At 46.8% G+C, this 18,031-nt stretch overlaps 1 protein-coding gene across 1 annotated transcript in view; it reads left to right on the plus strand.

Moving 5' to 3' along the window:
• RIMS4 (regulating synaptic membrane exocytosis 4) overlaps window positions 1–17,756 on the plus strand; it is a 55,023-nt gene extending 37,267 nt beyond the window's left edge. Inside the window, exons 3-6 of the mRNA XM_005524673.3 lie at window positions 6,857–6,969; window positions 7,614–7,715; window positions 7,961–8,100; window positions 10,008–17,756. Coding sequence (XP_005524730.1) covers window positions 6,857–6,969; window positions 7,614–7,715; window positions 7,961–8,100; window positions 10,008–10,226 — 574 coding nt within the window. The 3' untranslated portion in view covers window positions 10,227–17,756. The remainder of the gene's footprint in view (window positions 1–6,856; window positions 6,970–7,613; window positions 7,716–7,960; window positions 8,101–10,007) is intronic.
• The last annotated feature ends 275 nt before the right edge of the window (window positions 17,757–18,031 follow it).

An 18,031-nucleotide genomic window follows, 5' to 3' on the forward strand; every position in this document is an offset into this window, starting at 1 on the left:
AATAACAGGTTAGAAAAGCAGCTGTCATGGAAGGAGTGAATAAGGCTGCTCTGGCCTTGGGACCTGGGTGTGGACTGGCTGACCTGTGGAGATGCATTCTGACCATATTTCCTGCCAGTATTACAAGATTTTGACAAGCTGATTCTGCAAACGCTCGCAACAGCATAATGGGATACCTGGCATACAGAGTCCCTGAAGCAATTTAAAAATAGATTTGGAAAAGAGGTCAGACAAACTCCGCACGGACAGGAAGAGAAATTAATGATACATTTTCCCTAAATGTGTCTGCCTTTGCGCACTCTGCATGCTAATCTGTAGCCACCGGCAGGCGGGAGTGCAGAGGGGACTGAGCAGAGCCACATATGCTGTGTGAGAGGGATCAGCACAGCTGCTCTGCATTTTCTGCATAGCATTTTGCATTGAAATCAGTGTTGTCCATCTAGGCATTCAAATCCTGATCAGTTTACAAGCAAACTCTGAAAAGCTGGTTCTCCATCCAGTCGTATATAAGGAGCAGCTGCTGTGCCATGAGGGAAGCGACTGCATGATTTGCACACGGAGGGGAAGGACACGGATCTTTGCAAGGAGCAGGTCAGGAAATGCTGCTAACCTGAAAGAGCAGAGAAGCAACCAGCTGGCAAGGAGCCTTTAAGCCACTCTTAAATTACTCTACAGAGGACAGATTTCATACACCCTGACCTACAGCATGCAGCACAAGAACACAGTCTTCAGAGGTTGCACAGACTTCCTAAATAATCAGGATTAGGAATGTTGTGTTTCAAAAAGAAGGTCTGGGCAGTTTCAGCCCCAGTTTGAGCACACAGCTTCTATGATCCATAGAATGTAGAATATGCTGAGTTAGAAAGGACCCACGAGGATATTCAAGTCCAACTCCTGTCCATGCACAGGACACCCCAGGAGTCCCACCCTGTTCCTGAGAGCGGTGTCCAAACGCTTCTGGAACTCAGACAGGCTCAGTGCTGTGACCACTGCCCTGGGGAGCCTGTCCCAGTGCCTGACCACCTTCTGGGCAAAAATCCTTTTTCTAACATCCAACCAAACCACTGACTCAGCTTTATACCGTTTCCTCAGGACCTGTCACTGGTCATCAGAGGAAGGAGATCAGTACCTGCCCCTCTGCTTCCTCTCATGAGAATGCTGAAGACCACAATGAAGTCTCCTCCAGGATAAACAAACCAAGCTGCCTCCAGTGTTTCCCATAAGGCTTCCCCTCCAGTCCCATCACCATCCTCACTGCCTCCTTTGAACTCTCTCTAATATAGCTCAATGTCATTTTTATATTGTGGTGCCAAAACTGCCCCCAGGACTTGAGATGAGGCTGCACCAGAGCAGGGCAGGACAATCCCCTCCCAGCTGCCAGGACACTGCTGACTCACATTCAACTTGCCATCAACCAGGACCCCCAGGTCCCTTTCCTCAGTGCTGCTCTTCAGCCTCTTGTTCCCCAGGCTGTCCACACAACCAGTTTTATTCTGCATATGAACAAAAAGACAGAAATGGTTTATGGGCTCGGATTGGAGGGTTGTTCTCACCACCGGGGTGCTGGTTGGTACCTGCTCTGCATGGAGACAGCGTGCGGGAGCTGCTGCCAGGCTGCTGCGGGCTCTTGTCTCCCTCTCGTGGCTGTCCCTGCTCTCCCTGCTGTCCCAGCTCGGGGTGTTCCTGCTGCCGAGCCTGCAGCCTGCCTGGGACACGGCTGTGCCTGCTGTCTGTGGTGCCAGGGATGCTTTGGGCACAGCCATGGCTGTGTGATGCATCAGGCTGGGACGGCGTTTGCAGCCTGTGCTGAGCCTTGCCTGGAGCTGGTGCCTGTGCAGATAGTGTTATTGTTCATGCAGGTTTCTGCTGCACTGGTGGACTCAGAGATCCCGGCCTCAATAGTATCCAGTGTAATCTTTCTGCTGTCCCTGCTCAGCTACCATGGTCTGAGCATCCTCCAGCAAAATGTCCTTCATTTGTCCTTGACACGCTGGAGGTATCGCTGACTTCCCTGTGTTCTCCCTCTGCCTTCCGGTCAAAAACAGCATTGCATTCAACTTACAACCAATTCCACAGCAAATCCATAATCTTTAACTCTGTTAAAATCATTCCCATTTGGCTGTGGCAAAGAGAGCCTGTAAACCATGATTAGTGAAAGCAAAGGGCCAGAGAAGAGAATTAATTTCGCTTTGCTGTTCAAAGGCTGCGCTGCCCTCGCTCAGTGGAGGATTTGTGCCCTTTAGACAAAAGGCTGACAAGTGTCACCTGTTAATCTTCTCTGTGTGCAGCCCTTTGCAGCATGAGATGGTCCCATCACAGGGCCCTGTTGGCTCTGACAGCTGCTATTTGCAAGTCAGCTGCAAAGCGCTCCCTCTTTATTCCTCTGGCTATTTTTAGCATTTCTCTTTAGATGCAGCAAAAAAAAAAAAAGGCATCTCCTATCGGTGATAACCAGGTTGTAGTGATTGTTCCCCTTCAGGGAGAGACATGTTGGGCAATGGCAAGGGAAGGGCTTTCCAGGATCACTCCACTGTGTGTGAAACATCTGCTGGCTGTCACCAAGGTGGAGACACCACTGTCACCTGCAGCAAATCCCTTCAGGAGCCTGTCTCCAGCACATCCAGTGTGTGCTGGTTTCAGCTGGAGAGCTGGCTGCTGGATCAAGGGCAGGTCAGAACAACTGTGTATGTAAAGGGCAGCTAGGAAAGGTCTGCCGAGCCTGCAGCGTGCTCCACAGTGGCAGGGAAGGGCTCTTGGGAGCATCAGGGCTGCATTTAGAGTTGAAAGAAGTCACAGTGTTCCCTGGAGCTCTTTTCTTCCCTGTTTTAACTGCAGGACAAACTAGTGAGTGAATGGGGGAGAGCCTGTCCCACCAATCTCACAGTACATGTCCCCCTCAGCTCACCATCCCAGCTTCTCTCTGAGCATTTGACAGACAGCTCACTAAGCTGGATTTGAGCATCCAAAATTTAGTCTATTCTGCTGAATGGTTCCTGCTGTTTTTAATTCACATTCATACTAAATTTCTGCTGTTTTATTTTTCTCTTCCATCTCCCTTCAAGGGAGAAGCAGTGGCTTTCTTGGAGATAGCTTATGATTTTTCCAGACAGAAATTGTTTCCATTCCAGGATTATTGGCAATACTCAAATATATGTCCAGGAATTGGTCAAAGCCAAGATTTAGAGCTGCTGCTTCTAGTGTCTAATAAACCAGCACTGCAAAAGGTCAGCCTCTGTGCAATGTAGCAGCCAGTTCTACCAGTTAATGGCATAATCTATTACAGGAGTAATTCCCTATGTCTTCCCTTCCCAGTCAAATATAACAGCAGTGGGGAACATTAACTGTCTAATCTAATACTGAGTTTCTTATAGTGCTAGTAAGCCCATTAACTAGGGCTGTTATCCAGACTGATGGAGTCTTGACCTTGGCCTGTGTTTCTAAGTGAGCTTTGCCATTCCCCTTGGGATCAGCAGCTTGATTCAAGCAGCAGCTCTGCTGCCCTCCTTGCAAGGGTCTGTGCTGGTGGCCCAGTCTGGGTGTCCCTGCAGCATCCAGCCCTCTTGCTGTAGTTTGCACTGCAGAGCATTCATCGTTTCAAGGTCATCCAGAGCTCTCTGACTTCTGAATTTATGGAGGATAACAGCAGCCTTTGCTTTGCTGTAAACATTTCCAGTTGCCAGTGGTTCACCTTTAGCCCAACAGCTCTTGTTCTTGTGTTTTTTAACAGTCCTTCATACTCTCCTGCTTTTTACCTCTATATCATTGATGCAGGCTGCAGCATCAGCTGTTCTATTACCAGGTGCTTTTATTTTCTCCAGAGCTGTCCCAGCTGCTGGCCAGAGCCATTGCTAGCAGCACTCATGGATAGCATCACAGAACAGCTTGGAAGGGACCTTAAATATCAGCTGGTTCCAGCCCCACTGCTATGGGCAGGGACACCTGCTAGACCAGAGGAGGGGTGGGCTGGTGTGAGAGCACAGCTGCCTTCTCTCCACACAGGCACAGTGCAGAGGAACACTTGGCATCATCCTTTGATGTGATTCTCTCCCTGGCAGGTAAGAGGAAGTGGTTTAGTGAGTGTTCAGGGTCCAGAGGGGTTTCTCTCCCTTGTTGTCCTGCAGCATGCAGGGTTTCTGTGGGTGGTCTTCTCCCACCTTTGTGTCTCCTCTGCAGTAACATGGCTGGACTCCCCCTAGAGAGGAATTGCTCCAAGACTGGTTCTGGGTGTGCTGTGAACTCTCAGAGCCCTCAGCTTCACTCAGTCCTGGCCTTCCCCTCCTCTGTCCCAGTCCTCAGCATCTTGCTAATTATCCCAAGCATCTGTTCTGAGCACAGCAGTGAACATTTCCCTGAACGGCTGTGAGCTGTCTTGCCAGATTGTTATTTACGTGCTCGCTCAGGTCACACGCTCCCCAGGGCAGGAGCGAGACCCGAGTTTGGCCCATTTGTCTTGCATGAGTTGAAGAGAATAAAGAAAACATTTACCTTCTGGCTGATGGTCCATTCATCTCCTGCTGAATCTCATGTCTTTGTCTGTCAGGTCTCCTTTTTCCTGCACTATTTTGAGTTCTCTAGGCACTAGTTTTCATCCTTTTTTGACTCTGTGTGCAGCCCAAAATGCCTGAGCAGCAGGGTCACGGAGTCTCGCCGGTCCTCATGTGCACCAGGACTCCCTTTTTCTCTCCTTGTATGGGAAAATCACGAGCCTGATAAAGCCTGTCTGGCTCTGGGCTCCCTCTTCTTCTGCTTCCCCCATCCCATGTCCCTGCAGATTTGCCAGCCCTGGGGCTCTCTCTGTGCACAGTTTATCATGGGGAGCCAGGCCACAAATCCAGCCCCTCTGCCCTGGTCCCAGAGACTGCTGCCACAGTGAGGCTGACAGATACCAGGTGGGTGGTGGGGCAGGAATTGTGTGCCCACAGGGAGCAGCGTGTGGCCCTGGACATTGGGCATGCACCTTGTGCTGCTAAGGTGTTGGTGACAGGAAACTGAGAAAAACGTTAAGCCTTCTCTGCTAAATAAATGCTACTGTTTCTGTTGTATCTCAAAATATCACCTGGAGTGTTGGTGCAAACAGTGGATGCAGGGTGAAAAAACACTGAACCCAAGCAGAGCCACTCCCAAGCTGGTCACCCAGGATGCCAAGACGTCCCTTTTCACAAAGGTGACATTCATAAGGAGCTCAAGGGCAGGTTTTTCCATGCTGATGGCTCAGCAGCTCTCCCTGTGTAGCAGCAATAACCAGGTTTCTCAAAGAGCCAGGTCAGTGTAGAAGGGAGGTGCAGCATTCCATGGAAAAGTTGGGCCATTTAATGCAGGGAGCTAAGCCACCCCATGAACCTGTGCTAGTGACGTGTCCTCTTCAGTCCCCATGTGTGGTGAGATGCTGAGGTGTGTGTGCTGGCATCCTCCTTCCCTGTCAGAATAAATAAATACTCCCATGGGGCTAAGAGCAGGTCTGTAAATAGCTAATGAGAGCTGAAATCCCAACCTGAAATTAACACACTGCTTGTTGAATGGGGTTGGAAAAGAATTCCTTTTCTTTTGAATGTCTTTTAAATGTAACTGGCTTGCAGGGGGCATCAGCAAGTCTTTGTGGTTGACTCAGCTATGTGAGAGCCTGCGGTCCCCAGCCCACCCTGCAGGCGGGGCTCCTCTCTGCCGTCACTTGTACCCAACGTGCAGCCTCCTCACAGCATCCTTTGTGAGAAATGGATTTGGGGAACAGGGGGCTGTATCATTCCGTGGCTAATTGCCCCCCTCCAAGGACTTTTGGAGAAGTGGAGGAGGTTTGTAATTGCACCTGACTTTGGCACGCAGCAGGCAGAGAGCAGCACCCGGCACGGCAGCGTGGGTATCCCGGCACAAAGCCCCTGACGTGTGTCTCAGCAGCTGTGTCACGGCTTGGCAGATGCCCCTGGGACAAATGTAGGTGTCAAATGCTGGCCTCAAGCCTCCTCCTTATCATTTGCAGCAAGTTCTTCTACAACCTCCAAAACAGCTGCGTAAATCAGGGTACAACTGGGTAAATCTTGATTTATGTCAGTGTACCACAGATTGTGATGCTTTTGTGTTGCTATGCACATGTCCTAGTGCAGTGACCAGCACCTGTAGCTTGCCATGGCCCAGCCTCACTGTCTGGTGATGAGATCTGGAGGCTGTGTCATCCCAAGAGCTTTTGTTTTGCTGTGGTGACTGTGGCAGAGACGCTGCTGGTGTTTGAGGATGTTGTCCTGTTAGCCTTGCCACCCATATTCAGATCCTCTTTGTGACTGCAGTCATGGAAGCAGATATGAAAACCACGGAGTGGACAGCATGGAGGCTTCTGCAGTAGGAAATGGGACCCTCTGATCAAAAAGGAGATGTGTGTGTGTGTGTGTGATAAATAAATAAGGAATTGATGGTTGCCTGCATCAATTCGGGCAAAACGAGACGCTTGCTCGTCTCACTTTTAACTGCTGCTCTAAATGGATTATTTCCTCCCCAGAAATGAGGTCTGGGAAGTGATGGCTACAAAGAGACATCTTACAAGCAGTTCTAGGAATCTGTTACTTGAAGAGGTGACAGGCCAGATATGAGCTGCAATGGCAGAGTTTTTTCTTAGAGAAAATAACTTACAGCTAAACAAATACTGACCAGCTGGTGACTGCACCCATTATTGGGCTTTCTGGATAAGGAAAGAGATTTTAAATGTATTCCATGTAACTAAACTGTGTGGAAATCATTGAATTTTGCTCAAAAAAAAAGGCTTCCGTAGATGTCATTCATTTTGAAGATATATTAAATCTGATTCTTTAGTTACTGAGTTGCTTTAAAATGCAGATTAACTACTTGCCAAAATAATTTTCTTTTGCAGCTTGAATTTCAGTGGAGTCCATCTGGCATCTGCTGGGCAGTTTAGTGACTTCCTGGGGAGCATGGGCCCTGCACAGTTTGTTGGCCGTCAGACCTTGGCCACCACCTCCATGGGTAAGGAACACAAGGGAATTGGGTGGCTTTAATTGAGTCTTGAACAGACAGCTCCAACAAGCCACTTAATAATGTGTCCAGCATCTGCTGATCTAACACTGTCCTGCTCCATTTCTCTGTTGAATCAAGTGAGCTTGGCTGAAAGGTTTTGCTGACTGCAGCAAATGTGGCATTAGGAGGAGAGCAGCAGCTTTGTGTTCTTTCTCCCTCAGCTCTGAAAAGCATAGACTAAGTAAAATGCAGCTGAAATCCCAAAAATACATCCTGTGGGGTTCTTCCTCTCTAAGGCCCACCACTCTCTAAGGCTCTGTAAGAATTTTATTACAGTCCGCCATAATTGCATTTTCCAAAGCAGCCTCCAGTCCTAGGTTCTTCCATTTGGGAGAGAAGAGAAGCTTGCTGCCATAAAGAGTAGGAGACTGAGCCACCAAAGCCGTTTTAGAGGGCTCCCAGTCGAGTTTCCTTTTGAAAATGTGGCCTGGAATCACTGTGGAGCTGCTCCAGAGTAATACAGGAGGAAATCAGGCCCATACAGTTTGTTATAGCTTGTGTAGGAGGGACACGAAGATTGTTTTTTAAACATTTTTTTAATTAAGGGTGTATTATTTTGAAAGTCTTCTATATATTTTGACATTTTGGTTTAGGGGATGTGGAAATTGGCTTGCAAGAGCGAAATGGGCAGCTTGAAGTGGATATCATTCAGGCTCGAGGACTGACACCAAAACCTGGCTCCAAAACACTGCCAGGTAGGATGCTTTGATCTACTAAAGTACTTCCCTGAGCCCCCACAATGCTTGTGAATAGGGAAAATTTGAATTTTTTCTTGGCAGGACTAAGCAGCCTGTGCGTAGTACAGAAAACAAGGCTGCCTGGGCAAATCTTTTCCCTGCTGTAACTGCCTTCTTTAGAAACACCTGAGACATGGCACTCTGTCTTTTCTAAAGTGAGCATGATGATTTTCTTCATATGTGACCACTTTTCTTATTTCCAGCTGCTTACATCAAAGCTTACCTGCTAGAGAATGGAGTGTGCATTGCAAAAAAGAAGACAAAAGTGGCTCGCAAGTCATTAGACCCTTTGTACAATCAGGTGTTACTGTTTGCTGAGAGTCCGCAGGGCAAAGTATTACAGGTAAGATGAGCAAGTCTCAGGTCTGGCCTTTTCTCTCTTTCACCTTTCATGGAAGATACTAAGTCCTGTCATGCTGGTTAATTAACATAGATGAGAAAAAGCCAATGTTTTCATCGAACCAAATGCACTTGATCTGAACTTAACAAAGGGAAAGGAATCCCTTTTTCTTTGTACTCAAGCTGATGATTATTTGACACCCTGCCAGGTACCATGAGTGCCTGCCAGGAAAGGATTATTTTTAAATTTTCTAAGTTCTTTTTTTCCCACCCAGTTAGGAGATGGGTGATACCTATAGGTGCTAAATGATCTTGTAGCATGGGTTGCCTTCCATGTTTACACACATTCAGGGCACTCTGCTTTGCCATCACCCAATCACATATCCTACCCTTTTCTACCTCTTTTCTGCTACTGCCATCCATTTTCTGCCTTACTCATATTTTCAACATTGTACCTATGTTTCTAGAGCAAAGAGTGATTTGCATTGTTAAACCATATAAAAATAATTGCTATCCAATAAAGCCTGGCTAAAACCTATTTGTAATACTAATGTAATTAATCCATGAGTTTCTATTCTTTACCTCCACTGGTATATGAATTTCCAGCTAACCTGCTGGACCCTTTTCTTTAATGACTTCTACCTCATTTACCTTGTTTAGAAGCATTTTCTCCTGATGCAACAAGACTGTACATTTGACTGAAATAGAGTGGGACCTGGCTTGGTCTGCTCTTGCCTTGCATGGGTTTCCTTACCTGCTGCCTTGCTGCCAGGAAAGGCACTTATTCCAAAAATAAATAGAGGAGCTTGGCTTTTTGCTGATGGCCATGTCACCGAATTCAGTTTGTACAGTGGCTTGCTCCATCTCCTGCTGGCCTAGAGTGTGAATTTTTGGTTTTTGATTGACATTCATTGTCTCTCCTACCTCATTTTACAGAAAACTGTAGTGTTGTGGTTGTTAGGAGCCTGGGGAAAGAAGCTGTCAGGATTAGCCAGAGATCACTAATTGTCATCATAACCCATCCTACTCATCCTCTCCTCTTCAGAACACGGACTCACTCTGCAGTCAGTCGTCACCTTTGTCTTGAGCCACACAGGGCCACCTGGCCACGTGCAGACCTCCAGCATGCCTAAGCCCATGACCCTCACTGCATCTGTTCTTCCACCCACTGGTCTCCATCGTGTCGTAAGTGTGATTCAGCTTTCCCAGCTCCTCTGCCAGCTCTTTCATTAGCCCTTCCTCTGTGTCTGTGAGCCGTTCTTGGCCGTCTGCTGCTTGTCCTGCATGTCGCTCATATGTGCCCCTCGTGTTGTGCCCCTGGCTCCTGCCCTTCCTCCAGGTGAGTGGCCATGCCTGGTCTCCATCAGCCCCGTGGCATGAGCTCTGTGTGCAGAAGTTAAAACATGCTCTTCTCCTCAAACTGTTGGCTTTTGGCCCAAGTTGTTGCCCACCTTTTTTTTGTTGGTTTATTTTTCCAGATCAGGAGCTCCTCCTGCCCTTCCCCCCCAGGCCACCTTTTGATGTGTCCAAGGCCTGTTATATGCCAGGACCAGATTTCACCTGCAGGTGTTGGACTGCAGCCCTGAGAATACTTTCTGCAGGTGCTGCCCCTGCCCAGCAGAATTGTGTCTTATCCACATGCACATTTACCTCTGTTACATGGGGGGGAAAAAAAATGCAATAACATTAGCATTTGTAAACATGTGCTTAAAATAAAAAAGTTGTATCATCAGCCAGAGCTTCATGTCACCTTACTCTACCATGTTGGTAGAGTGAATGTTTCTGGTCTTCTCAGGCTGTAGTAAAGCTCCAGAAAGTTGGATGAATAGAAGGATTGGTCAGACTTGTGCTTCCCAAGGTAGTGTGAAAGTTGGAGGATTAACTGTGCCCCCCCGCCTTCTTGTCCCTAAGGTGATAGTCTGGGGAAACTATGGACGCATGGAGCGCAAGCACTTCATGGGAGTCGCCAGGGTTCTCCTGGAAGAACTGGATTTGTCAACTTTAGCAATCGGCTGGTACAAGCTGTTCCCAACTTCCTCGATGGTAGATCCCACTACAGGCCCGCTCCTGCGTCAGTCCTCACAGCTTTCCCTGGAGAGCACAGTGGGACCCTGCTGTGACAGGTCTTAGTGAGTAAGGAAGGGGGAACTGCTTTTGTTTTTTAAACATGCTGTCAAGGTTTTGTTTGCTGGAACTCTGACCTCAAGCGCAATGCATGTTCAATCAGTTCTTGTGGAGCTGGAAGAGGAGGATAAACCAGTGACCTTAGACAGAAGACGAGAGGGAGGGCACTGTGCCCTCTCTGTCCGAGGAGGAGGTGCCATGGGGCATGAGTCCTAGTTGTCAAATTAGACATACACCTCTTGTTTCACTTCTCTCGCTGTCATTCTTGGACCCTTGTTTCAGATCAGTATTAACCCTGGAAAGTTGCAGCATTCAAAAGAATTTGGGGGGAGTAAGGAATGAATTTCTCTCAGCTGTGTGTCTTAGAAATTTCTAATATGAATTCTTTCACAAGAAAGTACCTGAAAAATTTAGAGGTCATCGTCTAAAAAGAGCGGGAACAGAAAGTTTAAGAGGAAGCATTAGGTCTTTTTATAATGCCTTTCTTTCTGAGAGGAAGAAAAAGAAACCTGCAACTCTTTCTTTAGAATCAGTTCCCTGTCACTGAGTCATGATAGCTGTAACACTGTCGTTGCTGTGTTTTCAAACTGTGCCAAATTACCAGCAAGTGTCTTTACTGCATTACGTGTCTAACACTGCTGATGAAGCATACTTGGTGGGAGAAGCAGTAGCGCCTACTTAGAGCAGACAGTTTAAACAGAGTTTGAGTTTAGCAGGCTAATTAACTGCAATTTTGCTCAGAAAAAACGCCCAAAACACTGGAAGTGGGAGCTGAACATCACACTTGTGGCTTGAGGTGTTTTGTATTGTCAGATAAGACATTCTGCGATTTGCTGACTCCCTTACTTGTTGCTGTGCATCCTTCAGTCATGATGTCTCCCTATCTCCTGCTTTTTTCCTTCATCTCCTTGGTACTGGTACATATCTGCTGGAGATGCTGCCCTTCCTTCCCAGACCTGAAACAGGACTGTTTTATTCTGCCATGGGAGAGGAAATGGGGGGTTCTGGGGGTGCAGAAGAGAGAAACCTCAGTTTGCCACCTGAGAAGAAGGTGATGGAGAGCCCATAACCTTTCTTGTGGAGAGAGGGGAGCTTTAGGCAGTCCTGGTACTACACAGACATTGTCAAGTGTCTTGCAAGAGAAGATGTGATCCCCAAAGTACAGAGAGGTAGTGAGCGAGGAATGTGATGACACAGTGATCACAGCACATGTGTTCTGTTCATTAAATGAGTAAAGCACATTTGCTGAGCTGTGGCAGCTGCTGCCAGCAGAGCCACGAGCTGGAGGAAGTCCTCTGGATCCTCCAGACAATTTAATTATCCAGAATCACAGAGAATCTCCAAAGATTTTCTGTTGATAGCTCTGTTTTGGCTAGGTTTTGTCTTAGTTCCTAAATGAGGATTTGATGAGTGCTGTCCCAGAATAAGTTTTTGGAGATGTTTTACTTTGTGGTTTAAAAGTGAAGGTCCCATGTCCCATATAGGAAAGAGCAGATTCTTGGCCTGTCATAGAGAAATACTGAGCATTTATTTCTGCATGTGGACCTCAGCTTTTTTAGAGTAAAAGCATGAGTGTTGAGTGGATGGTAAAAGCAGTTGCTTTTGGTCCTAGCTTGTCTATGGCATTTTAAATTATTTTGAGATAAATTACAGAATAGATGCAAAAATTATATAGGCCTTACAATAACCTGTAAAAAATTCTATAATATAAAGGAGAGGGAAGGAGGACAAGGGACATAGAATGACTAGTTTTTTTGAGTCTTCAATGGCAAAAGCCTCAACATTTCAGATAAATCTCTTAATTTCCTTGATCAAATATGTCTCTTGCCTCTCACTAATTATTTTTTCTAATTGTATTAGAAAATTTCTATATATTAGCTGAAGAAAGTTTGTTGCATGCTGGTCAAACTATGTTGTGGCGCTCTCTCTTTTATTTTTATTTTCAAAAAAGAAGCACATTTACTGTAATTCAAGTCAGCATCTTTTCCTCTTGGTATGTAGTGAGTACTAGGCAATATTGTACAATATGTGTATGAACTAGAATAGAATAGGTAGATTTAGTGGTTTGTAGCACTGGATCTTTTAATAACTATGACTTTAAAAGGACTATGTGGAGCTACAGGTACACGCCAGACCTGGCAACAGGGCTTCTGTCTTCAGTTATGCTGAAAGCTTTGTATTGGTAGGTAGTTTGGACATTATCTACCAGTAAAAGCTAAGTTAATCCTGAGTTTCCTGTGTCCAGTAAGATGAAAACAGCATTTTTGCAGTTTTTAATGGGGAGTAGGAGACTATATATGCCAAAAATATTTCCCCAGAAAACTTTGTTTAATGACTGTCTGTCGAAAAGCTCAGTTCCTATGTGCCTGGCAGATGCAGCGTGTCTCCATTTCCTGCCCCTCTGAAAGCTCTGCAGGCTCAGTGATGATCAGTTTAGTTACCACAGGACTCCTTAACACCAAGGACTATCTTCCATCTGGTTTTAATCATGCTGAAAGGTCACTGTCAGGGTAAAATAAAGAAAGTTACAGTTCTAGTTTTGTTGTTTTTGTTACCATCTCCAATTCTGTAACTTGGAGGCAGTTTCACAGTCTGCTCCGTCCTGTTTTCTTCTGCATTTTTTACGTGGTTGACTGTGGTCCAGTGCTTCTCGCTTTTGTTCTACTCACTCCAAGTCCTGTTTCTCCCCAGTAAGTGAACACTGCAATCCCTGGCTGCCAAGCACAGCCACATGAGCTGGCAAGTGCAGGTGACTTTCCTTCACAAAGCAGACTCACAGGAGCCCTTCTGCGAGTGCCCACAGGACACAGAGCGAGGCCAGGGGACTTGCACGGTCCCCAAGAGTTTAAATTCTGGCTTCACTCATACACATGATTCCTGCACTGGCCATGGTGTATTGTAGTCAAAAAAGAACTCTTCTATTGCCCATCAATTTAAGACTCCCAGTGTAGCATCCAATACAAATCTCAGGCTTGGAATAGCCTATTTTTTATAAAGCCTAACCCACTTTTCCCCAAAAAAATTCGGCTGGCCAGTTTGTGTCTAAGGTGATGTGATGTGAGAGTTGGGATTACCAGTGTGGTCATGTGTAAAGCAGCATTTTGCCATAGTGATGAGCAGTTGAAAACTGAACTTTTGTCCCCTTTGCAAGTCCTGGCTGAGTCTTTTCCTGTGCCTGAGTCTTGCTGTTGGTTACAGTCAGGGGGGGAGAGAGGAAGAGCAGGAGACTTACATGAAAGAAAAAAAAAAGGTGTCACAGTATTTTTTGGTTGGTGAATAAATGAGGGATGAGACTGAGGAGAGAGAAGTACCTGCCCAACTCAGGGTTGAGTCTCTGTTCCTTGTGCATGAGCTGCCACATTGTAAAGGTAATGGGAGCATTGCTGGTCAAAAAAACCATGGAGAGCCAATCCCTAAATGTTACCTGCATTATGGAAAACAAGGAAATCCTGATGCTGAGAGCAAAATGATCTCTCCCTGGTGGGAATCTGCTGCACACAGGGAGAGCAGCCTCACATGTGGCTTTGTCCTCTTTGTGCTCTGAGCAAAAAGCAGCCATGGTTGGTCCTGGTTTGTTCAGGCAAAAAATGTGATATTTTCCCAGTCTCCTGGTGTTTCTTTCCCTTTGTCCCAACACAGCTGGCATGGCCAAGGTCTTCACTCTGCAATTCAATCCATGGGTCCTCATCCTGCAGCCAGAGCTGCTGGAGCATCCCTTTGCACTGCAGGCACTGTGGGCAGGGTAAGGGCCAGCATTTCTTGGGCATGGGTTGTTTCAAAGGACATTGCAGAATTATTTGCTTTGAATGAAAATATATATTTATTGTTGCTAGCTACCAGATCCTTTATCATTGTACTGTTCTAAATTTGCAGGTCTTCTGGAGTATGAATATCACAAGTTCCTGTAAAGGAGCTGTTTTTAAGATATTGAGGCAGTTAACAGAATCTCAACCTAAGCATGTTTAGTAATGTTTAGACAGCAAGACAACTTTTTTATGAAACTCATTTTAAGTTAGTTTATTACATGCTGTTGGTAATATTTTAAAACAGGAAAAATATTTTTCTTTAAAGACAGAATGATATGTATGTTTTTTAACAGGTAACATAATTTAGTGTTTTCAAAAATGTTTGATGTTCTTGGTATGAAGTTTACTCATTATTTTGATTTCTATGTTCCTTGTTATATTTTATCAACCTTTTTCCAAAAGAAAAGAGGCACATGTAAATAAACACCAGAAAAGAGTCCTATAAGAAATTCTGTTCAAACTGGCCATAAAACTATTAGTAAATATTTGTTATTGTTCATTAACTCTCAGCTACTTTGTTGAAAGAATCGATGTTGTATTTTCAAGATGAGAATAACTTAGCTAGTTTTGTCATAATCCTGTACTCTGTATAAAAATCTTTTTATAAACAAAGTCTAATAGGCTACCAAGCAATAATATATTCCATTGGGTGTGCACAGATTGTGATTTGCAGGCTGTAGTACATATTGTTGATACAGTTTATAATTGTCTTCAATCTCAACAACACCACTTTTGAAAAAGTTCCATATTAACTTTGATTGTAAAAAACAAAGACTGGGCTATTGCCTTGTTAGATATATTCATCCTATAGACTTCTCTGTGAGTGTCTGTGCCCATCGACATGAGATCTCTCTTAGGTGAAGAAGGAAACAGCTGTGGGTGACTTCATACTACAGAGGTAAAAAATAGTTTCAGTATAAACTTCATGACTGTTTCAATCTCCTGTTTTTCTTAGGCTATCTAGTATTTGTAACTTGATGAGAATGGTTCCCACTGCCACTGTAGCCCTGATAAAGCAAAAAAGCCTTTGCACTCTGGGGCCACTTGAGTTCTGCCTGACAGCTGCCTATTTTCCTCAAGGAATAACCTGGGGCAGGCTAAAGGGAGGGGGTTTTTTCAGAGCTGCAGATGAGGCTGCTCTTCTTTAAAGGCTCTGTGGGTTATTTTGTCCATTTCATAGGTGGTATTTGTCCATTTTGTTAGAAAATTCCACCCAAGGCAGAGAGGTTGCACTTTTGCAGGGGATCACAGGGACCAAGGTGTAAAACAGGCACAGGCTGTTCTGTGCCTTTCTTCAGTGCTGGGCTCTCTCTGATTTTTCCAAGGTGACAGGATCAGGATACTGGATTTTAAGTCAGCTCCATCATTGTTGCAGTGCACAGAATAAAAGAGCTTCAAAACAGCATCCCAGTCCATTGCCTGTGGATTCCTCCCAGCACTTCCCGTAGGACAAGTGTCCATGTTGTTCTCAAGGTTGCCAGGCTGTGCAGGCAGCAGGTCCCAGTGGTGCTGGGAGCCCCAAGGAATGCTGGAAGAATTCCTGTTTTTTGTGAAATGCTTTGAAGAGAGAGAGAGAGAGATGAGTAAATGCAAAGTGCCATCAGTAGAGGAGTCCAGGGCATTTTGTGACCTGGAGGGAGCATCTAAAATGAAATTGCAGCTGCTGGATTTGAGCCAAGCATTTAGAAAAGAGGATGATGAGTGAAAAGTGAAAGGCTTTTTGTGCTCACCCCAAGTGCACGCCAGCCAAGGTGTGTGTCTGTGAACACAGTAATTCCACAGGGAATTTGTGAGTGATTAGGTGTTCTCAAAATGTGGCTTCAGCTCTTACTGCCAGATTCCTCTGCTCAGTGGCCACGTCCCAGTGACCAAGCAGCCTCACGTGCATCCCCAGCTGCTCACCCACGACAGCAGCAGCACACTCATCCCTGGGGAACCTCGAGCTCTTCCCACAGTACAGGCACCCTCTGCCCTCCCTTCCCCGCAGTAGCTGCTCTTATTCTGGTGGAGGAGAGGAACCAGGGAGAGTTTCTTTGTAGCATTTGGTTCTTTGCACTTTAGTGGCTGAAACAGAAGGACCCTGCACCAGCCCTTTCCAGAGCACCAGCAGACAGAGGCAATGACCCAAGAACTTTCCTTTTGTGACTTCCCAGTAGCTAAAATGGCCACCAAAGCAGTATTGTTAATCCCAGCTTGGCCAGGCCCATGGACAGCCTTGGCATTTACTCTGGGCATGTTATGTGGGCTGAGCCCCCTGTGTAGGGCAGGGAAGGGCTGTGTCTGACAGAGAGGCTGTGTGGGCACACAGTGTGCCCAGGCAGCCGTGAGCTCCACTCACTGAGCCATGGGGAGCAGAACCAGACAAGGAATGAGTGAGACACACCTTGCTGGAGTAATCCCACAAGCTTTGCAGGAGCTGGTTTCTGTAGTTTGCTTGGGCACCAAGTGTTAGGATATCTGCCCACTGGGACTCCAGGACCCACTAAATGCCAGCCTGGAGCTTCAAATCCTCTTCAAATCCTTCAGCAGTTTTTTTTTGTTGGGACTGTTGCTCCTGACCCAGTGCTGCACTCTGGTGATTCCATTTTGACCTGGTGCTGGTTTTGGCTTTGGAGCCAGGGAAAGTGAGGTTTGAAGAATGAACCTAAAGGCATGTTCCCCTAGCCTCACCACACTGGGATTGTTTTCCTCCCGCTCCCTGCACGGTGAAAGGGCATCCTAGGGATGCAGTGCCTCCCCTGAGACCCCCTCACACAGCACTGCCATGGCCTGCCACCCACCAGGGATGCCCATGTCCTGCCAACGTTTTGTAGCAGTCCAGCCTAAAAACTGCTTCCTTTCCAATCCTTGGAAGGAGCCAGGGGTCTTCTGCAGGGGCTCGGCAGCCCAGGCAGGCAGGATGTGCCATTACTGACAGCCAGGAGAAGACAGGGAGCTGCCTCTGTGCTGGCCAGGGAGCTTTCCTGCGCCTTCCCTTTGCTTTCCCCAGCTCCCTCCATGGGTCCCCACTTCCCTCTCGACACGAGGCCTTATTCCAACCCGAGGGGACTGAGGCTGCCCCACGGTATCTCTCTGCACTGACACATCCATCTCCCGCTGCCTGCAGGGAGCCCCGGGGCAGTGCGGCAGAGCTGGCCTCTGCTCGGGGTTGGGGCCACCCCCAACCTATCCCTGCTCCCATCCCACTCTGCCACCGTGCTGGAGTTCTGCCTCCTTCCCCACTGCCAGGGCCTGGCCACTGTAGGGAAATCTGCTTTCACGGGTTAAACCTTTTTACTTCATTCATTGCTCCACAAAAAACAGTAAATTTGCAGGCGTGTTACCACACTCCTCTTGCTTTTGCCTAGGAGTGGGGGCAGCTGAGATCTGCTCTTTTTGGCCTCTGTAACCCTCACCAGAACTTTCTGGAGGTTTATAACATCGTTTGGTGAGATGTAATCTCTGTGGAGCCAGAGGGAACACAGGCAATGGAGCTGGGCAGCCTGCTTTGCCCAGGTGGCGAGGGGCTCGCGAGGTGCCTGGGCTGCCTTGGGTGGAAGGTGGGACACGGTCCCGGCAGCGCCGGTGGGACGCCGGCCACTCGTCTGTAGTCAGGAGAGGATTCTGCTATACTTTTTTCCTGTCTGTAGGTTTTATTCAGACAATATGTAATGATTGAGTGATTTACAATTCAGTGTTAAGCTAATGAAAACGTTGATAATGGTGATAATAAAACCTTTTTTTTTTCCTATGGTGTGTTGGAGGTTTTCTGTGGAGTGTCTCTGCCCTCTCTGTTGCCACCACCATCATCTTCAACCTCTGATTTCAGCTGGACCTTTCTGCTTGTGCCTGTATGGAATGAGAGCAGCCTGGTGGTGCTGCATGGAAGGGCTGTCACTCCAGCTCCCTCAGTCAGCCCCAGCTTCAAACCTGCATTTTCCTGATCCACTTCTGGATGTAATTTGGCATCTCCAGGCACAGAGCTGAGCTTGCTTCAGCTTGTGCTCTGCTCACCACCCCAGCCTA

This window comes from Pseudopodoces humilis, chromosome 19 (assembly GCF_049639895.1).
Source record: "Pseudopodoces humilis isolate 2021_Gansu_Grassland_sample_001 chromosome 19, ASM4963989v1, whole genome shotgun sequence".
NCBI lineage: Eukaryota > Metazoa > Chordata > Aves > Passeriformes > Paridae > Pseudopodoces > Pseudopodoces humilis.